A 26,519-nucleotide genomic window follows, 5' to 3' on the forward strand; every position below is an offset into this window, starting at 1 on the left:
TGATGAGGAAAAAAAACAAACAGATATTCTTTATTTGAAAATATCTGAGATTTTAATATTTTTAAACATGCTGAATATAGTGATTCTTTCTTCATTATATATACAAATCATTTTTAGAATCAAGTAGGCTGTAATAAACAGACACACACACACACACACACGCTCACACTCACTTAGACGAATACTTCTGTGGATGATATCTAAGGTGGACAGAAAGACCAAAATGGACCAACACCTAGGTTCAAGCTCCATGCAGCTCAGTTTGTTTTACATAATGAAACCCATGATTGACCCAGTTACCTGTAATTCTAGTTAACTAATTCTAAAATACATGATACTGGTCACAAAAGGGACACAGGGACATAGAATATAGAAAGTTGAGCACATACCATTTATTAAATAGAATTATTCCTGTTATAACAATATCACAATGTATGTGTGGATAATACATTTCAATTCAAGTCTAATAAGTATCACTAAATATACTTGAATTATGAACACATACATAGTCCTGTTCAGAGGTATGGAAACTTATTCAGTGAATACAGATGGTCCCCAGCTTGCAATGGTTTCACTTATAATTTTTTGATTTTTCAACTGTGTAAAAGCCATACAGATTCAGTGGGAACTATACTTCAAATCTTGAATTTTGACCTTTCTCCCAGCTAGTGATATGTGATACGATACTTCTCAAGATGCTGAGTAGTGGTAATAAGCCAAAGCTCCCAGTCAGCCATGAGATCACAAAGGTGAACAACCATGATCAACCAATACTCTACAATGTACTGCATTATGAGATTATTTGTCCAAATATAGGCTAATGTAAGTGTTCTGAGCATGTTTATGGTAGCCTAGACTAAGGTATGATCTTTGGTGTATTAAATGCATTTCTGACCTAATGATATTTTCAACTTAGGATTACCGGGATGTAACCCCATCATAAGTCATGGAGAATCTGTATACTTAAAGAAAATGGCAGATAACTCTCAGCAAGTTTTATTTAAGAATGTTTTCACACCCACAGTATGAAAGGTGAATGACTTACTGCATTCATTTACTTGATGGTATGGTGGTTTACTGTGTGAATAAGAGCAATGAAGTTTTTCCAAACAACATTTAGTAAAAAGTTAGCATAGACAATATTTCTTTAATGCATAATCTGACATTATTAACCACATGCTATTTAGATGTATTGCCTTTTACAATTAGCTCATATAGACTTCTGCATGAATCAAAATCAATAGATGTTGTCTATATCTTTAGTATTATTTTTGCACAACTTACGTTGCCCTTTTGAAGGATGATTTGTGGAATTTACCTTTACTTTATTTGAAGTGAATAGTACATTGGAATAATTTTTTAAATCTGAGGAAAAGCAAAGGAATAACATTGTTTTACTTGAAGAAAGGTCCAGTAAGCTTAAATCACATCACAAAATATATATAGTTAACATGTGTTATGAATTTTCTGATGGGATGCTATAAAGAAAATATAAGAATACTATGATTTGGAAGGTAATATTTCAGTTTTCCAAACAGCATCTCTATACAGAAAGCACAACCTTTCCATTGCCACATTTCCATCTAATGCATTCTATTCTATAGAAACATTAGAATGGGTCAATAGCCATTCAATAAACAGCTATGAATTTTTAGTCCTTTCTTCCTTTGCTCTAACTGTTCCTTCTACCTGGATCATTATTCCATCTTATCCAAACAAGAAACCCATTATTTCCTGAAAGCCAATGAAATGTCACCTGTCTACAATTTTCCTGAAAAACTCATTCCTCCAGTGTTGAATTGAAAGCCCCACCATCTATATTTCCAATAATTTTATACCCACCTCCATTATGGAACTTAAGACACTGTGCACTGTCTGTTCCCTTAACCAGACACCAGCATCTAGAAGGCAGAAGCCAAGTCATTGTGGTGGTTGTTTTTAATCTTAGAATATCTCCATACACAGGTTAGGCACTCAGATTTTGAGAAAGTGAACTTAAATTGCCCTTACTTAAAATCTAAAATCAATTTGCAGAAATGTGTCAGTGCTTTTCACTGGATGTAAACAATATCAATTTAGTTTAAGCTAATTTACTGAAAAACTTGAGCTACTCATTTTGCTTTAGGGTGATAAACTGCATTTTCCACTTTTCAATAAGCTGACTTAATGGCCTGAGAAATGCCTTCCAGGACCTTTTCTCAAGCACTGGAGAAGCAATGCGTTTAAAACTTGGCAGGTCTTTAGAAGTAACATTTATGCTACTGCTACTGCTACTGCTGCTGCTGCTGCTGCTGCTGCTACTACTACTTACAGTACTACTACTATTTACACTACTACTACCATTTATACTAATAGAACACAAAGTCATATATTTGTAAAGCACTGACTTTGAAATATTAATATATAAAAATAAAATTCTGCTAAATAATATGGGAAAGTAAAAATCAAGTGCAAATTGAATCTTCAATGGAAAACAAAATGATTTATTTCAAAATTTAAAAGTGGCATACAATTTGTTATATCAGAAAACCTATTGTGGGTATAAAATTATTTTTATATAGTTTGGTTTCTAACTTTGAAAGATAAAGCAGCTTTGATATTATTTGTCTATGAAAAAATAGTAAAAACCATAGCTACTATCAATTGAGTACTTATTAATTACTTGCCAAGAATTATACTGTTTTAATAATTAATATTTAATTATTTCATTTTAATAGATGAGGAAACTGTGGCTCAGTGAAGTTACAATGACTTATCACTCTCCTATATGTACAGACATTATTCACAGCCAGGTTTGAAATGCTCTATAATCCCATAATTTCACCCCATTCCAATGCAACTGTATTATCATGACCTGAACGAGTAGAAAAGTCCAAAGAATGGCTCAAGTGCCAAAAATTAACTCAGTTTTCTCAAAGTGTTAGCAGGATATTCTGGAAAAAAGAAATGAAGAGGAAAAGATTCTAATATATTAATTTTCCAACATTTTGACTATAAGTTCTCATAGTTCATCATCTCTGAACTACATATTACACTTCAAATTACACAGCTGGCTTAGCAGTCTGAGTTGCTTTATTTCTGGTGTCAGATCAGATAAACCACTGGTCTGCTCAGGTATCATTATCTTCCTCTTCCAAATTATGTTTTTCAGACAACATGCTTACTATTGCATTCTTTTGCTCAAAAAGTGAGGTTTGGGTGGAGGAGGAGGGAATGGGAATGAGATACTACATGAAATAATATCCGCCTGAAATTTTCTAGCTCAGTGTCTGCATTTTTGCATACTTCGCTGGTGGAAACCAACACATAGTCACCCTGTCCTGCCTATCAGTTTTCATAGAATCAGACTATGTAAGGGGTAATAGGTCTTCACCTGATCTGGGCTAGGGCTTCTCTGAACATTAATAAACATTTAGTAGCAGCAATAGAGACCTGAAAATTATTCACGAGGCAGAAGATTATAATATCATTGTAAACACACCTGGTTATTAAAATACTTGCTTAAATCTTTTTTGTTTTTGAAATAAAGTATATGGATATGAAGATAAACCCTGTACATGGTCATGAGAGACAGAGTGATTAATTTGACTTTGGAAAACACATATTAGGTTTCTATTCCTTTTGATTTGATTTTCATGAGTATCTGTGTCTGAGAAAGAAATAATAAGCTTATCTGCTGCTGGCTAGTGTTAATATATTCTTTGCCTATTTACGTAAGGATCAGGATACAGAAGTAAGTGATCTCTCAAGAAAGGTGGGGAGTTATTGGCAAGTGCCAGTGGATACAGATGTCAATGCTTAACAAAAATTCTCTACTCTAATGATTTTGCATAACTATTTCAGGGCGATCTTAAGCAACACATTTATGAAATACTGCAGGTGGCTTATGTGCTAAAATTAGTCACGTGAGAAAGAGTTAAATTCTATTCATGTTTGATGTTCTGAAAAGCATCTTCCCCAATCATGCCTGAAAGAGAGCAAGGTAACAAGCATTACATCACCAGAATAACCTCTCATTGGCTAGTCTTTCCCTGAGGGCAGACAAAGGTTTGCACTTGGCTGAAGATGATGCTTTTAAATATTAATCCTATTATGTGTAGGGAAAAGGTGTTCTACATGCTCCATTAAAGAGAAATACAGAAGCATTATATGATAGTAATTTCCTTCAGCGACTTAATTTTCTGTGGGTGTAGGTGTGAGGGCATATTTGTGTCTGTTTAAGGGAATACCAGAAGTTTGGTATATATGGGAATGAGGTACGAGATCTTGATTGATATCAGCCCTTTCATATGAGATTAATGAAGACGTAGGGCAAAACCAGGGTTAGATTCAATTTCACAAAGTCAATTTCACAAAGTCAACATGATTTTAGACCTACTGAAACTATTTGACAATTGAGACAAATAAACAATCACCAAATCTTATTGTCCGCATTAAACTTGCTCTGGAGAATGAGACTTAGATGAAAATGACATGGAAATGTTTAAAGTAAGTTCCTGAAAATAAGAATGTTTTGAGGAAAGTTAATAATTATCATAATAATTTATTTGGATGACCTCTCTGCAAACTTTAGACTCTGCAAAGTAATTCCATATATTTCCTTGAAAGTGCTATAGCTTTGTCAGCATAATTAAGAATGTTAGGGTGTGTGTTCAGTTGTACAAAAATAAAAGATTTAAAAACAGTCATTTTGGATGTAAGATTTGCCTTTGTACATACTATTCTCTTTGTCTAATGTGCCCTTCTCTCACTTCTCCAGCTGATGAATATTTATTCTTCCTTCTCAGGTCCAGCATAAATGTCACTTTCTTTGTGGAGCCTGTTAACTCCCCAGGCTAAGTTAACTGTTCATTCATTTATCAGTGAGACTTAGTAGAGTGACTTTCAATTAGCATTCATAGAGCATAGTGGAATCTCTCATGAGATTAAGTCATACTGCATATGCCTCCTCCTATCCCAATATTGCACATTGTCAGTACGCACCACTGAGAATTAATGTTTGAAGTGAGAGATATTTCTAATGGTGGGAAAGGAATGTTATACATATAAACGGAATGGAGAAAATTTAAAATCTGGTTGGAATTCACTGCTGTAGTATGGCTACTTTACATGATGGCCTCAGGTTCCCAGGCAAGTACCAGGCAAACCCCAATGTACAAACGGTTTTCACACTTCTGCTTACATAAGAGTTGCTAATGTGCCATTGACCAAAGGAAGGCACATGATCAAGTTGAAATTCAAAGACTTGGAGTAAGAGGAGTGGCCAAGTCACCTTGCAAAGGGGATGTACACATGGGGACAAAATAAATGTGTGGCCATTTTTTATAATCTACTATGGTAGCCTCTTGGCTCCCAGTCCACCATGTCAGCCATATAATTTGCTGCCAGAGTTATTCTTTAAAACACAGATTTGATTATCTCAGCTTATAAACATTTGATGGATCTTCATTGTCTCTAGGATAAAATATAAATTCTTTGTTATGGCAATCAAGGTCTTTTATCTTCTGGCCCAACATCTTTATTTTGCATCATGTTCTAGCCCTATATTCAATTAGTCACTGTTCCCACACATGCCATAAACTGGACCAGATAGATTCGTAACAATTATTCCTTGAGCAAGACAGACATAGTTACTGCCTCGTGGAGCTTTTAGTCTAGTTGGGAAGATGGACATTAAAAAGACAATTGCCTAAATAATAATTGAGCCACAGCAGTGATATGTGCTACACATGAAATGTGTGCTGTACTGTGAAGGTGTCAAGAGGATCTGGGCCTGAACAGCACTGTGTATTAATGTGGCATATCCATGCCAAGTTTTTCCATGTGGAATAGAGAGGTGTAGAATAGACAGTGTAGGGGAGACAATGTGATAAAGGTGGCAAGAAGCTTCCCTCAGGTAGAAAGAAGCCTGAACTCTTGGAAACACAGGAAGAAGGCCAGTATGGCTGAGATGTAGGAGGAAAGACAGAGTTGAAGCAGATGACATGGAAGAGGTAGGCAGTGTCTAGTTATGTAGAGACTCATAGAAAATATCAAGTATTTTGTATATTAATTTAAAAGAAATGATTAAAGTATTTTTAACATTTGGGAAAACATTTCAGGCAGCATAAAATCAAATGAAGAAACTGTTCTGTGTTTGCACATTTCTCTAATGAAGTGAGTTTAATATATGGGGTGAAAGGAAAGGAAATAAACACAAAAATTACAAAGTAAATTGAGATTCACTAAGGTGGGAATGAATTCAGGCTCTTATGGGAGTACCTCAAGAGAAAACATAAATCCGATATGGGGATCAGAGAAAGATTTGTAAAGCTGCAGAAAAGCTGCAAGATTGATGGACACCTGAGCAGGGAAGAAAGGGAGAGAGAAAGCAATGCAGACACAGGGAAGAGTAAAAGCAAAGGTGGGTTGGATCTGACATTAAATCTAATATAATGGAGGAGGTGAAATGACTTCATTATGACCAAAGCACATGATGAAAACAGCGAGAAGAAAGAGAGGAGGCCGGGGAGGTGATCATGGGCTATATGGGGTCAAGAAACTTAGGTTGGGTGATGGTAGCTGTAGTTACTGTGTTCAGGGTGAATAAGCTTTTAAAAGAGTCTTTCATGAATAAACTTGGCTATTTACATATTTAGGAGTGATCATTTTTGTCATATGAAAAACTTGTGAGAAAAATGTATACTACTAAATAATTTTAGAAGAAAGTAGTGAAGGATAAATTCATCTTGCATTTTCATAAAGTTTCAGGCTATTGCATCCCAGTAAATCATTACTCAAGAAATTCTTTTTCAGCCTGCCATGCATGTCTAATCTTCCGTGTTCTCTCTTCTCCCCTATGTGGCTGATGACTTTCCCCCCTATGTTATTGGCTTCAGATTTCTAAAAGGAAGAACTAAAACTTGGCTTGGCATCATTTACTTGATTCTAACTTGAACACAACCATCTTTCAATGTCAGTATAAGAACAATAGGTACAGTGCAGAGGTTCTTTCATATTTAAAATTTGAGGTGATGATAGAGATGATGGAAGAAACTAATCATCCAGTTTATATGGACGCCTCCAAAAAAATCCAAGGGTGGCATAGATGACAGGATGCATAAAATGTACTCATGAAGGATACTAATAGCAACATAAAGGACACTAAAATGCCCTTTAAAAACTTAAGAATAAAATAGAAAGTACGTGGTCATGAATCTTTTGGCACCATCAATCCATCCTTCATGACAGGGTGTCTCCAGCTGGTGTGTTCTGTCATTGCTTCATTTGGAAACTTTATGTTCCCAGGTTCCCAGGGCCAAGAATTGAACAATTCAGATTCTTATTTAAGATACTTTGTTGGAATACTCTCTAATTCCTTGGCAAATAGTAAATTTCTACTTCAGTACATTATATATACTCCAAAGGTCCCAAATAATGGCATTTCCAGATGTATCTAAGCAGAATTTTGCTAGTATATTTTGGAAATTGTATATTCTGGCAAAGTTAAAGAATATATTTGTTCTCTATAAATTTATTTTTGGAGTGGAGAAAGAACTGATGTTTCACGTTCCTATAGTATTGTTTTGTCTTTCTATTTTGTCTGTTTCACTGTCTCTTTTAAAGAAGTACTCTATGGCCCATGTCAGTTCTCCACAATGCTATAATTATTTTTTAAAGTCAACTCCCTCCCCCAAAAAGAAGAAGGATGATTCCTTATCTGTGGCAAGGCAGCAGAACAAAAATTTCTTGCTTCTCTCATGTGAATTTCATCCTCCTGGTATACATATGTAATTGTCTAAATTAAATGCTTGAAGAATTTTCCCATGCTTCTAAATGCAAGCCACTTAAGCGTGGCCTCTCAAACATCCACTCTAATGAAGGGGAGACAAGCTTCAGGAAAATGAAGTACAGGAATAACAACCAGAAAAACCTGAATGACATAGGACTGTAGAAATAGTATGACTCAGGAGATAATACAGAAAACACTCCACTTTCTCATATGGTTGATAGAAAAATGACACTTAAGAGCATGGTGAACCAGAGAGCAGAGGGCTCCTCAACAAGTCAGTAGCTTGCCATTGAACTTGGAAGGCAACCAGGAATCAAGTGCTCCAGAGGGAATTTACTATATTTCTTCTTACATTCATCTGGTTGCTGAATCTTGAGGTTTCCACAAGTTTTCTAAATATATTGAGATGTTCATTATCGTGGCATCCTGTGGTCAGTAATGAAATAGAGAGGATTATTGTCCTAATGTGGTAGAAATGTATTTACTTTGCAATTTGTATTTGTAGGGTGGCTAAGTTTTATTTTCCTTTACATTAAATTAAATCTGTATATATCTGGTCATCTGTATTATAGATGTAAACCATCATTCTCAGCAAACTAACACAAGAACAGAAAACCAAACACCGCATGCTCTCACTCATAAGTGGGAGTTGAACAATGAGAACACATGGACACAGGGAGGGGAACATCACACACTGGGGCCTGTCGGGGGTAGAGGGCAAGGGGAGGAATAGCATTAGGAGAAATACTTAATGTAGACAATGGGTTGATGGGTGCAGCCAACCACCATGACACTTGTATACCTATGTAACAAACCTGGACGTTCTGCACATGTACCCTAGAGCTTAAAGTATAATAATTTAAAAACCTATTCAAAAAACCATAAAAAACAAAATAAATACCACTCATACCACTTAGAAAAAAATACCACTCATACCACTTAGAAGACAATTAGTGGGACCAAATAGCACGTCAGTCACCTGGAGAAAGTTTGAGATTGCTTTCTGAAACCTGCACATTGTGCACATGTACCCTAAAACTTAAAGTATAATAATAATAAAATAAAATAAAAAAAGATATTTCTACTAAAAAAAAATTGCTTTCTGTGAACTCTAGCTATAACCTATCAGTGAAACCTTCTTTCTGACCATGGATGCTGTCAGCTGTCATTGCCAGATTCCATTTTAGTAGGCAGGAGTAACAATACTGCTATGATATTTCTGGTAGTTCTATTAAGAGCTGGGAAAATTACTAAAAATATCTCCCTTTCATGATGTCTTTAAAAATACAAGATCATCATACACTCTTGTCATTGTCTCCAATCCTTTCCCTCCTCACCCCCAATCCCTTTTGCCTGAAGTCACTGAATATTTGTATCAGAGTGGCAAATCTGTAAACTAGATAAAGCTTTCTGGAGTATCCTCCAAATCTCTTGGCAGGGCCTTAATCTCTGTAGTCTGAGATAGGAGCAGATAAAATCTCCCTTCCATAGGTATTTGTGTTTTAATATGGATCACTGAGAAACAACTATAAAAAAAAATTCATCACAGTTCAAGCAAAGAAGAAAAACTTGCAGAGGCATTAGTCACTTCTCTTGTTCCTGTGAATGTATTTTTTGTTTCAACTTTAACTCTTCTCTATAAAGGTAGATGATCCAATGTCAAAGACATCTACTAAATAGAAGTCTCTAGAAGTTGATTTGATTTCAAAGGCCTAGACTTCACAGTAACCATTCTGTCCATGTTGTAAGCCACAATGGAGGCAGTTGCTTACTAATGATAGGAATCTCATAGTGACCATCAGTGGTTCTACCTGTTTCGTGAAATGCTCAGTGTGGGTTCTGTGATCACAGTGTTAATAACAGTCTCACAGAGGGGCTTTTACAATGTTCATCAACTTTTCTAAAGGATTGGAACAAGTTACCTCTGGGTTAAAGTATAAGATCTTCTCTTATAGTAAAAGCTGGAGCTTTGAACTACTTTATAATTATCTAATGCAAAATGTAGATATTTTGAGTCAGACTGATTAGCCATATCATCAAATTAAATGATTGACACTGAAGTGGTTGGGAGTCACTTTAATTTGATTCTTTGTAATCACAGATTAATAGTTTTGTAAAAATGATACAGTTAAAAACCATCCCTGTTTACTTAGAAACTGATTATATACACTTACTTTCCCATGTTGTAGAACACACACTTGGGAGTAAGCAGTGCGAAACTACTTTCCATATAAGCTTACTTTGCATAATCTGGAAAACATAAATTCCAGGCACTTTATTTATCATGTGCACAGATATACCCAGGACCTCAAATAGTGCCTAGTATGAAGCAGCACTCACAAAATATGTGCTGAGTAAATAAACGAAGAATCAATGAATGTATCATTAATGAATATGTGTTGTTGAATTAATGACATAGTTGCTATTACTCTGCATGAAAGCTTTTGTTCCCATTAAGTTAACTTGAGGGGAGTATTTCTGTAATGTAAGAATGATACCACCGGTTTTTAAATACAGAGAATGTTCATACAAATAACCAGTGGTCTGAATAAGAAGACTGAAATTTGGTGTGGGACAGAGATATAAAAGAAATGGGCCAGGCACGAAGGCTCATGCCTGTAATCCCAGCACTTTGGGAGGCCGAGCTGGGCAAATCACGAGGTCAGGAGATCAAGACCATCCTGGTCAACATGGTGAAACCCTGTCTCTACTAAAATGCAAAAATTACCTGGGTGTGGCACGTGTGTCTGTAGTCCCAGCTACTCAGGAGGCTGAGGCAGGAGAATTGCTTGAACCCAGGAGGTGGAGGCTGCAGTGAGCCAAGATCGCACCACTGCACTCCAGCCTGGGCGACAGAGCAAGACTCCATCTCAAAAAAAAAAAAAGGAAAAGGAAAAATAAATGTAAGACAGGAAGCTAACCTTACAGAGGCATCCAATCTAGTTAGGAACAACTAAGTAAAAGTGCAACGCAGTATAGCATTAAGAGCAAAATGAGTAAGGCAAATTAAACATGTAAGGAGAGTCAGGAGAAGATGGGAATAAGCATGAGTGCTTTAAAGTTGATTCATATGAGAGTTGGGCAAAGAGAACAGACTACACTGGAAGAGAGTTTAGGCCAGAAAAGTAATGAGGAGGATGGTGGTAACTGAAGTGTGAAGTTGTATACTTCTGGGTTAATACTTTCGTAGGAATGGAGAGAAAACGTGAGCAATGTACCCTCGCGCATACACACACACACACACACACACACACACACACACACACACACTGTCTTTCACCAGGCATTATGCTTGGCAATTCACCTACATTAACTAGCTTATGTAAGGTGATTATTTCATTTAATCTTCACAACAACTTTATAAGATGGAAATTATTATCACAATCTTTCAGATGATATAATTGAGTCTCAGAGTGGTGAAATGATTTACCTAAGATCATAATTGTTTTAAGCAGTAGAGTTGGGATTCAAACCCAAGTTAGCTTGACTCCAAAGCATAGTCTTTTATGAAAGGTTGGACATAATACAAAAAGAGCAGGGAGTGAAAGATGAATCCAAACTTTCAAATACAAAGCGTTAAAAGAAAACATAGATAGAAAGCTGCTTACAAAGCACTCCAGGGGTTTTCACCTCATCTCTAGTAGTTTCTTAGGATAATGATACTGAGCTTCTATGTAATTCCAAACCCTTTCCTGACCTTATGCTTGACTATTCGGTTGGAATTTTGAGGAATGGTTTGGCCAGATGGAGTCTCAAATTAAAAGGTCCCTTTATAGGGGAGATTTCCTGCCCGGTGGAGATTCTTTTGAAAAATTCAAAATAAGGCAACAGATATTTGGGGAAAATTCACAATTGTATACAATATCATACTTCCTTCTTTCAACAGCCCATGTTGGGTCTGCTATTGAGTGCATAAAGCCTTTTGTAATGTTTCCTCCTTTCCTTTGATTCTCTGTTCCCTCTACCAGGAAAGAGCCCCGTCCTCTCTTTTGCCCATTATCTACCCTAAATACACATACTTGAGTAAAATTCATTGAACCTTTAAGATTCATCTCAAGAGGATTCCAGAACTGGCACCTCCACTCTTGCTTATTCCAAAATCCTTTGAGTCACACTTGATTGATTCTTCTCTTTCCCTCATATCTAATTGTTTAACCAATCATTCCAACTCTCCTTTAAAATTATATCTACCGTCTAACCACCTCTTAACATCTTCACCCATTACAACCTGGTCCACGCCCCATCATTTCTTACTTGGATAATTACAATAGCCTCTTAACAGGTATCCCTATTTACACCTTTACCTCTATACGGCCTATGTGTCATTCAGTAGCCAGAGTGACACTGTTAAAATACAAGTCAAATGTGATTTCTTTGCCCCACATCCTCCAATGGATTTCCACTGCCTTAGAGTATAATCCAAATATCCTTCCTTGGTCTATAAGATGGGATTGCTGCTACCTCTTTGACTTTATTCTCTATCACTCACTTCCTTACTTACTGTTTCAGTTACAATGGCCCCCTTGCCGCTCACAAAAACCGCCAACCAGGCCCCCCTCAAGGTCTTGCATTTGCTGCTCCACTTGCCTGGAATGCTGCTCCCTCATCTGTCCACGACTCCCTTCTTCATTTATTCAGGTTAGTATGAGCCTTCCCTGACCACCTTTTCTAAGAAACTCCACACCACCATTCTCTAGCCCTCTTATCTTGTTTTATTTTTGTATCACTAAGACACTGCCTTGTTATATAGATATGTATGTATTTGTTTATTATCTGTCTCCTATAACCAAAACGGAAGCTACTGGTGAGTAAGTACTTTGTCTCTTTAGGTCACTGTTGTATCCCAAGTGACTATAAAAATGCCTGACACATAGCAGATGCTCAATAGCATTGAACAACTAAATGAATGAACCTAATTTGAAGAATCTGAAGGGCTATACTAAAAACAGTAATAATCAAGAGACTGAAAATAAGCCAGTGAAGATAGAGATATAAAAAATGAAAGTCACAAAAGGGACCTGACACAATTTTCAAAATTGTATAACATGGTCAAAACGTATCAAATCTATATCAATGACTGAATAATAAACAGTTTAGTTAGAATTAAAGACATTTAGGTGAGGTTGTATTACCTGCACAAATGTTATTGCAAATCTGTGTATCTAAGATCCATGGAAAGCTCAGGGTAAGATCTGAGCCAAGATATGTCTTCAGTGACACTAGGATTTCACTAAAACCTCAGAAAAAAGTTAGTAAGTGGAGCATGCTTTGAAACCAATTAGAAAGCAATCAGACAATGACGAGATTGTCCCCTGAGGTTTTTCAGAACCAAATGAATTCTGGATAGGTAAGCTGAATGATATGTGGATGTTAGATAAATAAATATCTTTCTTTTCTACCCTAAGTAAGAGATTAGTCTTCAAGCTCTTATGTAAAGGGTAGATTATTATTTACCAAAGTGTAGCCTCCCATTCAGAGACTATGGATTCCACATCCCTTGTACTCCACACATGACTATATTCAGGTCAGTAGAAAGCTAGCAGATGTGATGCATGCACCTTCTAGTTCAATTTTATTAAAGATGGATTTTATTGTTCTGGGCTCTCTCTTTCACTTTTCCTTAGAAGAGAACATAAATGAGGAGGCAATTCAACTTCAACCATGTGGATAAGGACAACACTCAGGTGGAACGGTGTTATGGGATGAATTGTGTCCCCTCTAAATTCAGATGTTGAAGTCTTAACCCCAGTACCTCAGAATGACTGTTTCAGGAGACATAGTCTTTAAAAATAAAATTAAGTTAAAATGAGGTTATTAGCATAGGGTCTAATCCAACCTTCTAAGAAGAGGAAATTTGGACATGGACACATACAGAGGTAAGACAATGAGAAGACACAGGGAGAAAATGGCCATCTACCTGACAAGGTTGACTCAGCAGAAACATCCTTATCAATCCCCTGATCCTGGACTTCCAGCCTCCAGAATTGTAAGAAGTAAATTTCTGTTTAAACCATTCTGTCTGTGGTACTTTGTTATGGCATTTCTGGAAAACTAATATAAACAGTGGGATAGGAGAAAACAGTATCCCTGAATGAAGCATAGCTGCCTAACTCCATTGACTGCCTCCCTAATTCCAGACTTTTATGGGAAAGAGCCAAATTATCTTTTTTTTTGAGACAGAGTCTCACTGTGTTGCCTAGGCTGGAGTGCAGTGGCACGATCTCGGCTCACTGCAACCTCTGCCTCCCAGGTTCAAGCAATTCTCCTTCATCAGCCTCCTGAGTAGCTGGGATTACAGGAATGCATCACCACACCTAGCGAATTTTTGTATTTTTAGTAGAGACGGGGTTTCACCACATTGGCCAGACTGGTCCTGAACTCCTGACCTCAAGTGATCCACACTCCTCGGTCTCCCAACGTGCTGAGATTACAGGTGTGAGCCACCACGCCTGGCTAGCCAAATTATCTTGAGTCAATGCATTTTGGTTCCCCTTTGTTACAGCCCTTCACCTATACTCAAGTATAATACTTAAAAGGAAAAAATGGAAACAACCTAAGAGTTTAACAATAGAAAAAGGATGAACCAAATAATGATATATGCACTGAACATAACCACAAACCAGAACTTCAGCATGGCAAATCAGTAAAACAAGTTTAAGTGCATAAGTCACATATATTCCTCAAACTATATAGTTGATGCATACATAAAATATCTGGAAGCAACTCTAGTACAAAATACAATGATAATGTCAGTTGCGCTAGAGGAGTAGACATTCTTTTCCATAAAGTGTGACTTCTTTATTTTTGTAATTTAAACCAGTTTCATCAACAATATAATGTACCTTTACATTAGACTTATCACCTTTACAAAGACTTACCAGTTTAAATTTTACTATCCAATTATGTTAAGACAGTAGAGAAAGTCACTCTTAAACATTAACCTCATTTATTTTTATTTTAACAAAAATGCCTACACATCATTTCTCTTTCCTGTCTCTTTGATTTCTTTACAACACCAATTCTTTCCTGTCTGTTTCATTCCTTGTTTTAGTATAAACCAATAAGTGGAAAGGCATTGTCAGAGTTGGAATACAGGGAGGAGAGATGGCAGGCAACAGGGAATAGACACTCCAGTTCTTATTCCACCTCAATCCCTGCAGGAAGCATCATAAAATTGAAGCAAAGCTACTAAAGCTTCAAAAGGGTAGAGAAATGTCTTTGCGTTAGCTATGAGAAGTAAATGAGGCCCAATAATTCACCCATAAGAGCATGGTTAATTGAATTAACAGCATGGAAGTCATTAATTAGACTGTTTAGCTGATCAAATCCATTTGATGAATTAAGAACAGTATAATTAAGAGTTTTTGAGTCTAGGACTACATACGGTTTTCCGATGTGTTATTCATAAGAAGCTATTTACTACTCATGGCACATAATCTCATTTCTATCTTTTGAGAATAAAGCCTTCTTTGTCAGAAATGTATGAAGTTTATTTCTAAGCTACAATAGAAAATGGTTTAAAAAAATTGCCTGTGAAAGTAGGTATACCTAAGTGTAAAAAAGTAATAATCTATATAGCAAACATAAACTTATAAATGAATAATTATTCGCTGCATGATTATTAGTAATGAAAAATAATTCTTAGACATGCAAAATAATGTTATCACAGATGCTTTTAAATACTCTTTCTTCTTTTAATGACATAAGTTAGGAGGGAGGAAGTATGTTCAAGTAATAGAAGAGGAATGTTAAGCATTTGTCAGAAGCTGGACATATTGATGAACTGTCAAGTTCTGTAACTGGAAATCAATACAAAACAAAATAGCACTTCAATTTAGTAACAACTTTAAGGTCCTATTTATTTCCCAAAACATCCAGAGAGGCATGGCATTGCAGGAAAGGCCTAACTTGGATGTATGTTGAGGAAAAGAACATAATGGTTGGCAAGGTGCTTAGCAAACATTACCTTCCACAGTGAACAACCTACCTAGACAGTAATAGTAACAGTAAGAAACTGTAACCAAACAACTGAATCATCATGTAGAAGTGATTATGGCATTGGATATGAATTTGAACTATATGATCACTAATTTCGTGAGATTTAATTAGACACAGAGAAAAATACAAGCAGTGCTCAGTTTTCACAGTAGTGTAAGACCACAAAGATGACTGCTGAAACAGTGCAAAGCAATTTTAATAGTCAATGGGAGAAATTATATTTGTTTAGTGACCTTTAAAGATTTTTTGTCAAAACATTAAAAGTTCTCTTACTGTGGTCTATAAATGTATAGGGGATTAAAAATAGTAGTAAAATTAATATTACTGATAATAGTAAAACAAATATTACTATTTACTAGTAGTAAAACTACTACTACTAGCAAAATTAAACTAATATTTAAAAAAACGAATGCAATTTAAAATGTTGGAAACATTGAGAACTGAAGTGTTTTATTTCTCTGTAAACATTTTGCAAAGCATAGTTTGAATGGTGCTTGCCTTCTTTTGGTCATACAACTGATGATTAGGAGCAAACATCTTTTTTTAAGTCTTTTTTTTAATTACACTTTAAGTTTTAGGGTACATGTGCACAATGTGCAGGTTTGTTACATATGTATACATGTGCCATGTGGGTGTGCTGCACCCATTAACTCGTCATTTACAGTAGGTATATCTCGTAATGCTATCCCTCCCCCATCCCCCCACCCCACAACAGGCCCCAGTGTGTGATGTTTCCCTTCCTGTCTCCAAGTGTTCTCATTGTTCAGTTCCCACCTATGAATGAGAACATGCGGTGTTTGGTTTTTTGTCCTTGCGATAGTTTGCTGAGAATGATGGTTTCCAGATTCATCCATGTCTCTACAAAGGACATGAAGTCATCCTTTTTTATGGCTGCATAGTATTCAATGGTGTATATGTGCCACATTTTCTTAATCCAGTCTAATACTGATGGACATTTGGGTTGGTTCCAAGTCTTTGCTATTGTGAATAGTACTGAAATAAACATACGTGTGCATGTGTCTTTATAGCAGCATGATTTATAATCCTTTGGGTATATACCCAGCAATGGCATGGCTGGGTCAATTGGTATTTCTAGTTCTAGATCCCTGAGGAATCGCCACACTGACTTCCACAATGGTTGAACTAGTTTACAGTCCCACTGTGTAAAAGTGTTCCTATTTCTCCATATCCTCTCCAGCACCTGTTGTTTCCTGATTTTTAGAGCTTCTGCACAGCAAAAGAAACTCCCATCAGAGTGAACAGGCAACGTACAGAACAGGAGAAAATTTTTGCAATCTACTTATATGATAAAGGGCTAATATCCAGAATCTACAAATAACTCAAACAAATTTACAAGAAAAAAAACAAACAACCCCATCAACAAGTGGGCGAAGGATATGAACGGACACTTCTCAAAAGAAGACATTTATGCAGCCAAAAGACACATGAATAAATGCTCATCATCACTGGCCATCAGAGAAATGCAAATCAAAACCACAATGAGATACCATCTCACACCAGTTAGAAGGAGCAAGCATCTTTTCTATGCCTTGGTGAACTGGCAGATTCCTTTCTAAGTATGAATCAGCTTCCAACATTTTATCCTTTGCCCTTTGAATGGCATGAAATATCACTGCAGATTCCTTTAATGTGAAGTTTTTTACATCCTCTGGGACATTGTCATCCTTTCTGTCACAGCCATTTTGTTTATTTATGTGGATAATTCATTCCCATCAATGTTACCTACTTTTAACTGGGTCACCCAGTTTTCTTTACTAATGAAACAAAGATTTCTGCAAGGACGATTTACTTCAACGATTGATTTTATCTACATCTGTTTTGTTTATCTTGGCTATAGTTATAGTGAAACTTTTCACCGATACTCACAAAGCAGCCACCACACTTTCCCTGTGGCAATTTGAAGCCAAATGTTACTTACGAGTTTTGTGGCATAACCGATCTTAAAGTTCCTCCCTCTCAGTTGGGGGATCATCCCTCACCTCAGGTTAAGTCCTGATGAACAACTTGAAGAGCAACATGTCAAAACCTATCACTTGCCTGCTCCTATGGGTGGCTGAGTCATGGCCTCACTGGCAAGGCCTTCTTTACCAAGTCCAGGTCCTCATTAGTACTCTTGCTCCATGAACCAGCAGGCTGGCAAGCTAGATACAACTAATCATATGGGTGTCTTTTATGAGAGGATTAGAAAAGCTCGACCTTCCAGGTGAAAGTTTCTGTGCTTTTACACGATCGTTTGGTAATGCTCTGTTGGATGTCCAAGATACGCCAAACAGTACAGCTGAATGGAGCCACTAATATAATTGCTATCGTTTAACTGATAACACTGACAGCTAGTGAGGTGGCAAAGCTATAGGGCAACAGGCTAGGTCTCCCAGCCCTGTTCATCTCATATCTTTGTCTCTTTTCCATCTCCTTTTAAAATTTTTATATATACTTAGATACACAGAACTACAATTTGATTTAATAGTCATTAACAAGTTAGACTTCATGTGACATGAAGTGAGTATATGTGCTCCTAAGCATATACACCCACCAAAAATGCTCATGTAAAAATTGCTTTCAGAATACTTTTTACTTTCAGTAAAAAACATTCTTACTTAAAAAAGAAGAAAGCATGGAAGTGACATGAGACCAAAAAAATACTCTATGAGAGAAGAGTCTTGTAAAATGCACTGGACTGAACTGCTGGGTAAGCTTGCCTTACCGGCAGTCAAGGCTGTGAACTGCAAACATCCCTGCTTTTCTTGCCTCAAGCTGGTTATCTCATGTTGTCAATGCCATCTGGGTGCATCACAAATGTGGTAATTTTGCAATGAATGCATAACTATAATGTTATCAAGAAACAGAATGACAGTAAAGAAAATAAGTAAGGCCAGGTTTTAAAATAAAATGCACTTTACTCTTTCAAGTTGAGAAATTCAAATAAGTTACTCATATCTGGCCTAAGTGATTGAACATGGAAGATTAAATAAATAAATGAGGTCATTCCCTAGTGATTTCAGCATGTACACAACACACACACAGACATATGTATATACATACAGATAGACATGTTCATGTCAAGAGCCATCCTTGCTAGAATAGAGTTCCAACCATGTCAGAGACCCTATGTATTAGAGTCAATGAGGGCAGCAGTGTTTTCTTTGGTAAGGTACATCTGTACTTTGCTCTTATTTACACCATTTTGTCTCTAGAACGCATTGTTGCACATATGTGTCCTTATGGTTTTCTTTTTCTTTTAGGCTCAAATGGCTTACTTGGATCTGGTCCCTGATGTATCTTAAAATCTCACATATATAGGGCCAGTACCCTAGGACACTTCTAACTATCTGCATTTTCTATTTTATTCAACAATATGCTAGAACTTGGGTAAACCATCACCTGATGACCAGGTTCTAAGTGAAAAATCAAAATCTAAATTATTTTTAAAATGGCATCACCTATTCTTTTCAGTTTCTCTGTAAGAAGGACACACCTATAACTAACAAAGTTCTTGATGTGGCACTGTATTTTTTGGCCAGAATAATCACTCTTATACAAAAAATATTTCTAACATAAAAATGTCACCACTTAACTTTACTATATTCATGCCTTCATAGACATCTAAGACTCCTAGGCACACTGAAAATCTGAATGCAGGTAAATATATGACAAAGATGACGGAAGTAAATTCAGATTAGAAGGTCAGGCATCTAGAAGTACTGGGGCCCAGTTTCCCCTTTTGTAAAGAGAAGACTGGGTTAGAATTTTTTTTTTTACTACTACATATTTGTTGCCTTGTATCTTTCATTGACCACAAAAACTTTAGCTTAGTTCCTTTTCTTTATTCTCTCTAAAACACAAGTGAAAAACACTGACTTCAACTATCTAGATAACTACCTAGATCTGAAATGTAGTTAGGGTTGGCAGACACACCCTAAGGTGCCTTCTGGCTCTAAGAGTGAATGGCTGAGCATAGAGCATATTTGACTAAGCGTAGAGTAAGATGTCAACTCCCAGAATTCAAAACTATGCCCAGGTCTATAAAAGGCCAGCTGTATTCTATCAATAAAAACTGTACTACAAGAAATTTGATCCCTAAACCAAATATTAATGAAACAATTAGAAGAGAGGGAGAAAAGGAAGAAAGGAAGGATGAAAGGGAGGGAAAGAGAGAGGGAGGGAGAAAGTAAATATTTAAGTCTGATTAAAATCTTTTCCCTCAGAAGAAAGAGGTGATGATTAATAAGTTAATAATTCCTCCATAAATGAAACTTCTCTATTTTTAAAATATGTAAGGTGGAATTTTTTAATCTTCTTCACCTATTAAAAGATATTGGTTTATTACCTTCAAAGTCCACATCTCCAACTAATTTTGTCTTTCCTGTCACTGGATCGTGGACATAGTTGATACCCACATCAATTACAGCAGCACCTTCTTTAACCATATCAGACGTAATCAACTTTGGAATACCTGAAAACAAAAAGAGTTGTTTGTCCTTCAGCATAACAAAGGTGTACATATCTGTTTTGGTAGGCTTTAAAAATACACACACACACACACACACATATGTATGTGTAATACATTGTTCCTTAAAAAACACGCCATTGATGATTTCTGATCCGAGAGAAGAACAAAGATGATTAAGGCAGCACATAAGGACTTCTGAGGATGAAATCCTGCAGGAGCTAGCCTCTCACTTCAGAGATGGCTCACCTGACATCACAGGGATACCTGCTTGAGCAGCATCCTTTTGTATGTCACATACTATGAATGGCATGGGGAGATTGCGGACATGAGACAGGCTCCTGCTGAGGTGTGGTGGAGTGGAGCACAGTGAAAGCAACTTGGAAATCGGAAGGAGGGAAAGAAAAAAGGGAGGAAGGGAGGGAGGAAGGGAGAGAGATAGAAAGGAAGGGAGGGGGAAAGAAAGAATGAAGATAATAATAATTCATATTCCCCAGGGTTGTCATAAACAGTAAAGTGCCATACTCATAATGGCATCTCATCAACTCCAAATGTGCAGTGCTAAGTGCTACCTTGAGCTTTCTTTTTATTTTTTCTTGGTTTCTTTGAATCACGATGTCCGTATATGATTCTGAAAGGTGTCATGTATAGTAAGCTCTCCTCACTATTGGTCTTATGCAACATTATACAGAGATCTTATGCAACCATCTATTTCCTGCAATTATTTTCAAATTTTGTTTCAAATACAACAGTACCAGCTAACAATGGTTAATGTTCCAGTTTTTTTAAAAAAAAACATTGAACAATCCAATCACAAATTTAATAGATTAAAGCAACAATTTATTATTATGTCTTATGGTTCTGTGGGTTGACTGAGTTCATCTGGATGCATCTGGCTTAGGATCTTTCATGTAATTGGAGTCAGATAGTGTCTGAAGCTAGAGTCATCTAAAGACATGACCAGGCTAAAAGGACTCACTCACATGGTTGCAGTGGATGCTTGTGATTGGCTGGGAGCATAGCTAAGGCTGTCAACTGGAACACATATGCATGAACTCTTCATGGGGCTTGGTTTCTCACAGCTTGGCAGCTGGCTTCCAAGAGTGAGTGTTCCAGGAGACAAGAAGTATTAGTTACCAGCCTCTTAATGCTTGGACTGGGAAACCAGCATAATGTCACTTCTGTCATATACTATTGGTCAAGAAGTAACACAGTCCACTCAGATCAGGAGGAGGAACAGAGACTCCACTTCTCAATGGGAGGAGAATCAAAGACTCTGTGATCATCTTTATTATTCTATCACAATGCTTCTAGTGGACATGGTGTCAGTAGGTGATGTTCTCACATTCGTATTCTAGATCTCCTGCAGGAAAAGCCTACCCACTGCATTGTTAGAGACATTCTAGCACCTGTACTATCCATTTAAGCATTACGGGTGGCTTAAATGTCACCTTGTAACATGATTTTTACTGCTAGCAAGAGTTTAAAGGCTATAAACAAATGGTCAGTGTCAACATAGATATAGCTGTAGGATAGCTTCCTTAGTCTCATAATGATGTAACGGAAGAGTCACCAGTGTTTGAGATATATTTTTCCCTTGCTTTCCTATCCTGTGATATAGAACTTATCTTTTTTATTGGTTCTGACATAGGTACTATGCATTGCTCCAGATAGTCATAAAATCCTGTTTCTTCTTGGCATCCAATAGAAAAAGAAGACATATGTTGAGTATAGCTGCAGAAAAAAGTTCAAGATAAAAATATTCATAAAATAGTTATTACAGTCCAGCTACTATGCTAATGGCAAAGATCCCAATCTCCCTCTGATTATTATAACATCTCAGAGAATATTAAATGGCAATGAACAAATGGCAAAATTTTCAAAATAGAGGAAAGTGTGAGCTTGATTTTAATTCCCAGGAAAATTACAAAATGGAAAAAAACTTTAAATATTTGTCTGTTTTGGATAATGATGCTTTATATATCCACTGTAGAAAATTTGGAAAATATATAAAAATTTAACATGAAAATAAAAATCACTGTTATCTTACTATCCAAAGAAAATAAGTATTAGTATTTTTAGTGTATTCCTTTCTAGGATTTCAAAATATTTATATATTAAATATAAAATATGAAACCTGTATTTCCTTAATGTTGTGTCTCACTATGTATCTTACCACTCTGTCATTAAATTAAAATGTGAGCATTTTCCCATTTCATTTGAAAATTAGGAGCCATATGAACTAATTAATTGTATGGATTACCATAAAAATGTATTCATTCCTGCAGTGTTTCTAATATTTTGCTATTATAAATAATACAGTGATGGTCATTTGTGTTCAGAAAACGATAGGTAATTTCTTAATTACAGCATCAAATTTTAGAAAACTTTTCACTGAACTCTTATGAATGGAAAAATGTAGGTTAGATGAAAGCATCTATTGGTAGAGTCATAGGTAGCTAAATAACATATTACAAAACTGTTGATCAATGCATTTGTAAGGTCTATTGAGGTCTTCTGTGAAAAGCATTTGTCAATACCATGTTCAAATTATAATAAATAATTTGGAAGAACACATTGGCATTGTGATGGTTTTATCTTTGTTCTCCTCCAGATGCATTTTCACCTTTTTTCTGCTTTACTCTAGGCCAGCGGTGGGACTGATCCTTACAAAGGTCTTGTGTGCTTCTTATCTCTCTTGGAACCACGTCATGGCCATGAAAACAAGCCCAAGCTAGCCTACTGAAGGATACAAGAACCATAGAGGAAAGCTGAGTCACTTTAGCTGAGGCCATAATAGACTGATCAGCCCCCTGCCAACAACCAGTGATGGCAGATGCTTGATCGGGCCCCAGAAAGATCATCAGAAATGAGTGAGTCAAGGTCACAATAACTGATCAGCTGAACCATGGACTCAGGAAAAATTTTTTTTAAAGGTAGTTGTTTGTTTTGTTTTTTAACATACCAGTAGCTACATAGCCCATATTTGCAAATGACATCAAATTGGACAGAATGGTTACTGGGTTGTAATTTTGGAATGACGGATTGTAAGTATCAAGAAGAATCTGAATGGGAACAAATGTATAATTCTCATGAAGTGCTCTACTTGATTAAAAACTCAATACAAAACTAAGATGGTCTCCAGATACAAGGATGTAATATTTTCCAATATATTTTTAGCAAACTCTCTGGAATAGTTGGTTGTACTTCGGAGGCTGGTCTAGGGAAGAATGGTTAGAATCAGTCTAGAAATCATGTCAAATTCTTATCACTTGCTATCAAACTAGCTGGTTCAATTCCTTATTAGTGATCTGCAATAAGATAAAATCTTGTGCTACAACATAAAGCAACTATCTCAATAAACACAGTTTAATTCAGCTAACTTTATTTTTTTTTTGTAGCAAGAATTTTTCAGTGAAATAAGTGGTGTGTTGATTTATAGTTTGGTGCAAGCTCCCTATCTTCTTGCAGACCTATAACATATGTGCAGAGGGTAAGAAATAGTCACAGACCATCAACAGTGCACTGACCACACAGTGAAACCCTCTGCACTAGAGGAATGGTTAAATGAACTTAGGCTACCTATCTCAGAAACAAACAAACAAACAAACAAATGCATACACCTAAAAACAAAACGAGAAAACCCCAATAACTATAGTAGTTTCTTCAATATGTTAAACTGCAAATCAGGAAGATTTTACTCTATATGGTTTTGGAGAGAAGAAAGGAAAAAACACAAAGGGAGGGAGTATCTTTTAGCTCAGTATAAAGAATATTCTAAGGATAATATAATATACCACAAAGAGAAACTGTATATTGTCCTTATTCCTTATTAGCAATATTCAAAATAAAGAAGGGATTGAACTGGGAAGGTTAGTTGGAGGAGGACAAATCCCCAGATGACCTTGGCTGCCCCAGCTCTTTCCCCTGCCACTTAAAAGTGACTTTCTGTTTATCCCATTCTAGTTCTAGAATGGGGCATCCTAGTAACTACAATGGGGCATCTTGAGATAAAGAGAAAGTGTTGGGTACAACCTAGGCTATGTCCTCCTCCCTCTTAGAACGGGATGTTCCTCAGTGCTTCAGCTCAGCAATTCAAGTGGTATCTAGGGTGTATTGAGTTCCCTCAGCTGTGTCACAATGGGGCAAGCACAGATAAGACCCCATTCGCCCTCGGCAGTTTCCTGAGCCTTGGGAAGCTGGCTCACCAAGGATTCTAGGCTTCTGTTTATTCTTGCTGCATATCTGTGAAAAAAAAAATCTGCTTTGGCTGATTTGTGTGAGTGTTCTGTCTCACCATTCTTATGCAAGCGATAGAGGTACTGGGACCCATTTTGCTCCTCCATGCTGTCCTCATGGTGTTTGGACTGCAGAAGCATCTAGGTCTTCTCTAAGCTTCTGCCAGACTTACAAACTTCTGTATTCGTTATGCCTTTCAATTCTATGATTTAAACATTCTCCTTTGTCCTTTCGAACTAAAAAAAAACTCCTCTTTCTTTTCCCAAGTAATTCATTTCTGAAGTTGTGTTGACCTTTGACTCTATCATTCATTCTACTTAAGAAGATAATTATATAAATTATATTTAATGGTTGGAATTATGACAGACATACAAAATCTCTATTTTAGTTATGTTAAATACACTAAGTAGTCTACTTACATTGCTGTCTCGTAGAGGCAAATGATCGGAAGCATATAGTTGCTCAATCAGTGTATTTTTATAGATATTGGAAAGAAAGTTCTTAGACTTGATGTGTTTAATTCCCCAAGTATACAAATGCAATATAAATTCTTGTCATTGGATAAAACAGAATCAAAATCGATTTAAATATTAGATAAATAAAAGACATATACCATTAGGATGCACAATCCGGATATTTTTCTTTTTGTTAGAGTTGAAAATGAATGATTTCAAGTGAATTATTCCTATGAGCTTTACTTTTTCTGTTGTTGCTATCATAATTCCATAGAACCAATCCTTAATTTTTATACATAATTTGAGGGCTCAAGCGTTATATGTGAGAACCAAAACCATCTATGCTCACATAGCTTATATATTAAAAGCTGTAATATTAACATTATTTTATTATTCAGCTGTCCTCATCTACATAACTTTCTTACTCAAGGAAACTCTTGCTCAGAAAGATGAAAGATGAAAGTGATTTTGTCGCAGGAACTTAAGAAAAACTCATTTAATGAATATCAAATCTTTTGATGTTTCAGTAGGTAGCATCAAACAGATGATTCTGTAGAATGTTTTGAAACCCTTGCTTCAAAACCCTCTCTTTGTATCCACCAATCCTAAACTTTCATATTATAATCATCCAATTCTAAGCAAGCTTCCATAAGGCATGTTAAAAGACTTGCTTTGCAATACCACTCAGGACATAGGCATGGACAAAGACTTATAATGAAATCACCAAAAGCAATTGCAACAAAAGCTAAAATCGACAAATGGGATGTAAATAAACTAAAGTGCTTCTGCACAGCAAAAGAAGCTATCATCAGAGTGAACAGGCAACATACAGAATAGGAGAAAAATTTTGCAATCTACCATATGACAAAGGTCTAATATCCAGAATTTACAAGGAATTTTAAAAAATTTACAAGAAAAGAACAAACAACCCCATCAAAAAGTGGGCAAAGGATATGAACAGGTGCTCCTCAAAAGAAGACATTTATGTGGCCAACATACACATAAAAAAAAAGCTCAACATCACTGATCATTAGAGAAACGCAAATCAAAAGCAGAATGAGATACCATCTCACACCAGTCAGAAAGGCAATTACTAAAAAGCCAAGAAGTAACATGCTGGTGAGGCAGTGGAGAAATAGGAACCCTTTTATATTATTAGTGGGAATATAAATTAGTTCAACCATTGTGGAAGACAGTGTGGTGATTCCTCAAGGATCTAAAATCAGAAATACCATTTGACCCAGCAATCCCATTACTGGGTATATATCCAAGGGATTATAAATCATTCTATCATAAAGACACATGCACACATATATTTATCGCAGCACTATTTACAATAACAAAGACTTGGAACCAACTCAAATGCCCATCAATGATGGACTGGATAAAGAAAATGTGGTAAATATACACTGTGGAATACTATGCAGCCACAAAAGGGAACGAGATCATGTCCTTTGCAGGGACATGGATGAAGCTGGAAGCCATCATCCTCAGCAAACTAGCACAGGAACAGAAAACCAAACACCGCATGTTCTCATTCATAAGTGGGAGTTGAACAATGAGAACACATGGACACAGGAAAGGCAAC

The 26,519-nt window shown here is 36.3% G+C and overlaps 1 protein-coding gene and 1 long non-coding RNA gene across 8 annotated transcripts in view; one reads left to right on the forward strand and one right to left on the reverse strand.

Annotated features, from left to right (window-relative positions):
* Positions 1-23,370, forward strand: part of LOC107974290 (uncharacterized) — a 52,432-nt gene extending 29,062 nt beyond the window's left edge. The window contains exons 2-3 of one of the 2 annotated variants that reach the window (XR_010156570.1): positions 12,281-12,409; positions 13,396-14,445. This is a non-coding gene — a long non-coding RNA (uncharacterized LOC107974290). Of the gene's footprint in view, positions 1-12,280; positions 12,410-13,395; positions 14,446-22,884 lie in introns of those variants that run through there. The other variant, XR_008547521.1, reaches the window with a different exon arrangement.
* The window catches only part of MTHFD2L (methylenetetrahydrofolate dehydrogenase (NADP+ dependent) 2 like), a 154,625-nt gene that overhangs the window by 1,404 nt on the left and 126,702 nt on the right, over positions 1-26,519 (reverse strand). For 3 of the 6 annotated variants that reach the window (XR_010156568.1, XM_009447736.5, XM_024356116.3), the window contains one exon: positions 20,118-20,243. The exons of 1 other annotated variant lie outside the window; for it this stretch is intronic. Coding sequence is in view for 3 of the 5 variants with exons in the window: in XM_009447736.5 (XP_009446011.2) it covers positions 20,118-20,243 (126 nt within the window). In the remaining 2 variants the exon portion in view is untranslated. Of the gene's footprint in view, positions 1-6; positions 8,198-20,117; positions 20,244-26,519 lie in introns of those variants that run through there. 2 more of the 6 variants (XM_016951591.4, XR_010156569.1) reach the window with 2 other exon arrangements.

The sequence above is a fragment of the Pan troglodytes genome, chromosome 3, assembly GCF_028858775.2.
Source record: "Pan troglodytes isolate AG18354 chromosome 3, NHGRI_mPanTro3-v2.0_pri, whole genome shotgun sequence".
Taxonomy (NCBI): domain Eukaryota; kingdom Metazoa; phylum Chordata; class Mammalia; order Primates; family Hominidae; genus Pan; species Pan troglodytes.